This window comes from Peromyscus californicus, unplaced genomic scaffold (genome assembly GCF_007827085.1).
Source record: "Peromyscus californicus insignis strain IS unplaced genomic scaffold, ASM782708v3 Scaffold_17__1_contigs__length_78620276, whole genome shotgun sequence".
Lineage (NCBI taxonomy): Eukaryota > Metazoa > Chordata > Mammalia > Rodentia > Cricetidae > Peromyscus > Peromyscus californicus.
The window spans coordinates 41,048,425-41,050,739 of record NW_026294469.1 but is presented as its reverse complement, the minus strand read 5'-3'; the positions used below and the strand labels follow the sequence as shown (position 1 = coordinate 41,050,739).

At 45.4% G+C, this 2,315-nt stretch overlaps 1 protein-coding gene across 1 annotated transcript; it reads right to left on the bottom strand.

Moving 5' to 3' along the window:
• Positions 1–252: 252 nt before the first annotated feature.
• Positions 253–966, bottom strand: Ftmt (ferritin mitochondrial). The gene has a single exon (XM_052741457.1). It carries the CDS (start codon positions 964–966, stop codon positions 253–255), a length of 714 nt encoding a protein of 237 aa, XP_052597417.1.
• Between the last annotated feature and the right edge of the window lie 1,349 nt (positions 967–2,315).

Sequence of the window (2,315 nt, the reverse complement as noted above, 5' to 3'; positions counted from 1 at the left end):
TGTTTTGTGTTCCATCTTTTCATACCACATATTCTGGGCTATCTTTTAGGCTGGGGAAATATTAGTATTTTGATGTTGGCACAAAGCTGTGGTTAACACCGGGCTAAGCATATTATCTCTACAAAACATTGTCAGAAACAGTCCAAAAAGGAGAATATAAAAGACAGAGTTGAATTTGAAGGGCAAGAAATCAGGCGACCACGAACTCCAGGTCTTGGGACCCACTGGGGTATTGGAAAGGCAGTCTCTGCCTTATTGCTTGCTCTCATTTCCAAGGGTGTGCTTGTCAAAAAGATACTCCGCTAGGCCAGCAGCAGGGGCTCCCATGGTGACCAAGTTGTGCACGTGGTCACCTAATTCTTTGATAGACTTCACTTGCTCATGCAGGTAGTGGGTTTCCAGAAAGTCGCACAAGTGAGGATCTCCTTTTTCTGAGGCCAGAGTATGCAAGTCCAGCAGCGACTGGTTTACATCCTTTTCCAGGAGCAGAGCACATTCCATGGCCCGCAGTCCGCTCTCCCAGTCATCCTGGTCTGGCTTCTTGATATCCTGGAGGCAGATGCGGCCTCCACGCTGGTTCTGCAGCCTCATTAGCTTCTCCGCGTGCTCCCTCTCCTCCAGGGACTGGCGAAGGAAATACTTGGAGAAGTTGTACAAGGCCACATCATCTCTGGAGAAGTAGTAGGCCATGGACAGGTACACGTAGGATGCGTAAAGCTCCATGTTGATTTGGCGGTTGATGGCGGCCTCGGAGTCTGGGTGAAAGTTTTGCCGCACCCTGGCAGGCCCAGGGGTGTCCTGGGAGGAGGCCACCGAGGCCAGCAGACATCGACGGTAAGCTGGTAGGGGACCTAAAGGATACCTGGAGACCAAACACTGTGGGACAGTGCATCTATGCAGCACACGGGGCAGAGACATCAGTGCAGGGCCGGTGTGCTTGGAAAAAAACCAGAAATAGGACAGCATGACTCCTCTTGTTTGAAAGTAGGGGAAACTGAGGCCAGGAAAGCTCAGAACAAGGTCTGTGGCTGAGCTTCAGGGCTAAATGAGAACGCAGCCTTAGCAATGACCTCTGCGTCACACGGCCCTTCTCTTCCACGGAGTTCTAAGAGATCTTGGCCACCGAGGCTGGGTAACCGTCATTTGTCGGGTAGGCATGAGTGTCACACTGAGCCCTTGAAAAAGGGAACACAGACAGACACCATTTACAAAACCGTGCTGAATGACTAACACAAGATTCTGGTTTAGATAGCACGTACTTGATTAGTTTACCTAAGTTAGAATTCTGTTATTAAGAGTAGGTTCAGTGACTCACTGAAGAAAAGACTGAGCTGTCTCTGTCTCTGTTTACTGATCTTTCCCTGTCTAAGACCCTAGGGCATGGAAAGGAAGGCACACTAAGGAAGGCACTCCTGGTTATTTTAACAAACGTTAAGTAGGGAAATAGTTACCGGTGTAATGGACAACTTCTTAAGTGCAATAACTACTTTTAAAGCGCATTGTCTTTTTAAATACAGAACATACCTTTCTTGTAAAGAAGTCATTTTTTTTTTTTCGAGACAGGGTTTCTCTGTGTAGTTTTGGAGCCTGTCATGGAGCTCACTCTGTAGACCAGGCTGGCCTCAAACTCACAGAGATCCGCCTGGCTCTGCCTCCCGTGTGCTGGGATTAAAGGCATGCGCCACCACTGCCCGAGATAGATTTTTGTTGTTGTTGTTGTTTGTTTGTTTTTGTTTTTTTCCAGACAGGGTTTCTCTGTGTAACAGTCCTGGCTGTCTTGGAACTCATTTTGTAGACCAGGCTGGCCTCGAACTCACTGAGATTCGCCTGCCTCTGCCTCCCAAGTGCTGGGATTAAAGGTCCTTCACACCTCCCAAGAGCTGAGATTACTGGCTGCTCTTCCAGAGGTCCTGAGTTCAATTCCCAGCAACCACATGGTGGCTCACAACCATCTATAATGAGATCTGGTGCCCTCTTCTGGCCCGCAGGCATATGTGCAAGCAGAATACTATATATATATATATATATATATATATATATATATATATATATATATATATATATATATATATTAAATCTTAAAAAAAGAAAATGAAAATGAACTAATAGGAAAAAAACAAAAAACCAAAACCAAAACTGAACTCCAATTCTTTCCCTACCTAGGGATAGCTGCTGCTGAAATGTGGGTGATGATTTTCATTGGTTAAGATGATAGTGGGGGGAAAATTTCATAGAGGCATGCAAAATATTTAAAAAGATTTATCTAAGAATAACTTCCACATATTAAATTTCAGATATTTATCATAGTTTCAGCT

Excerpts from the sequence above, each read along its gene's own strand:
- Ftmt (XM_052741457.1), bottom strand. The coding sequence starts at position 966 with ATGCTGTCCTATTTCTGGTTTTTTTCCAAGCACACCGGCCCTGCACTG.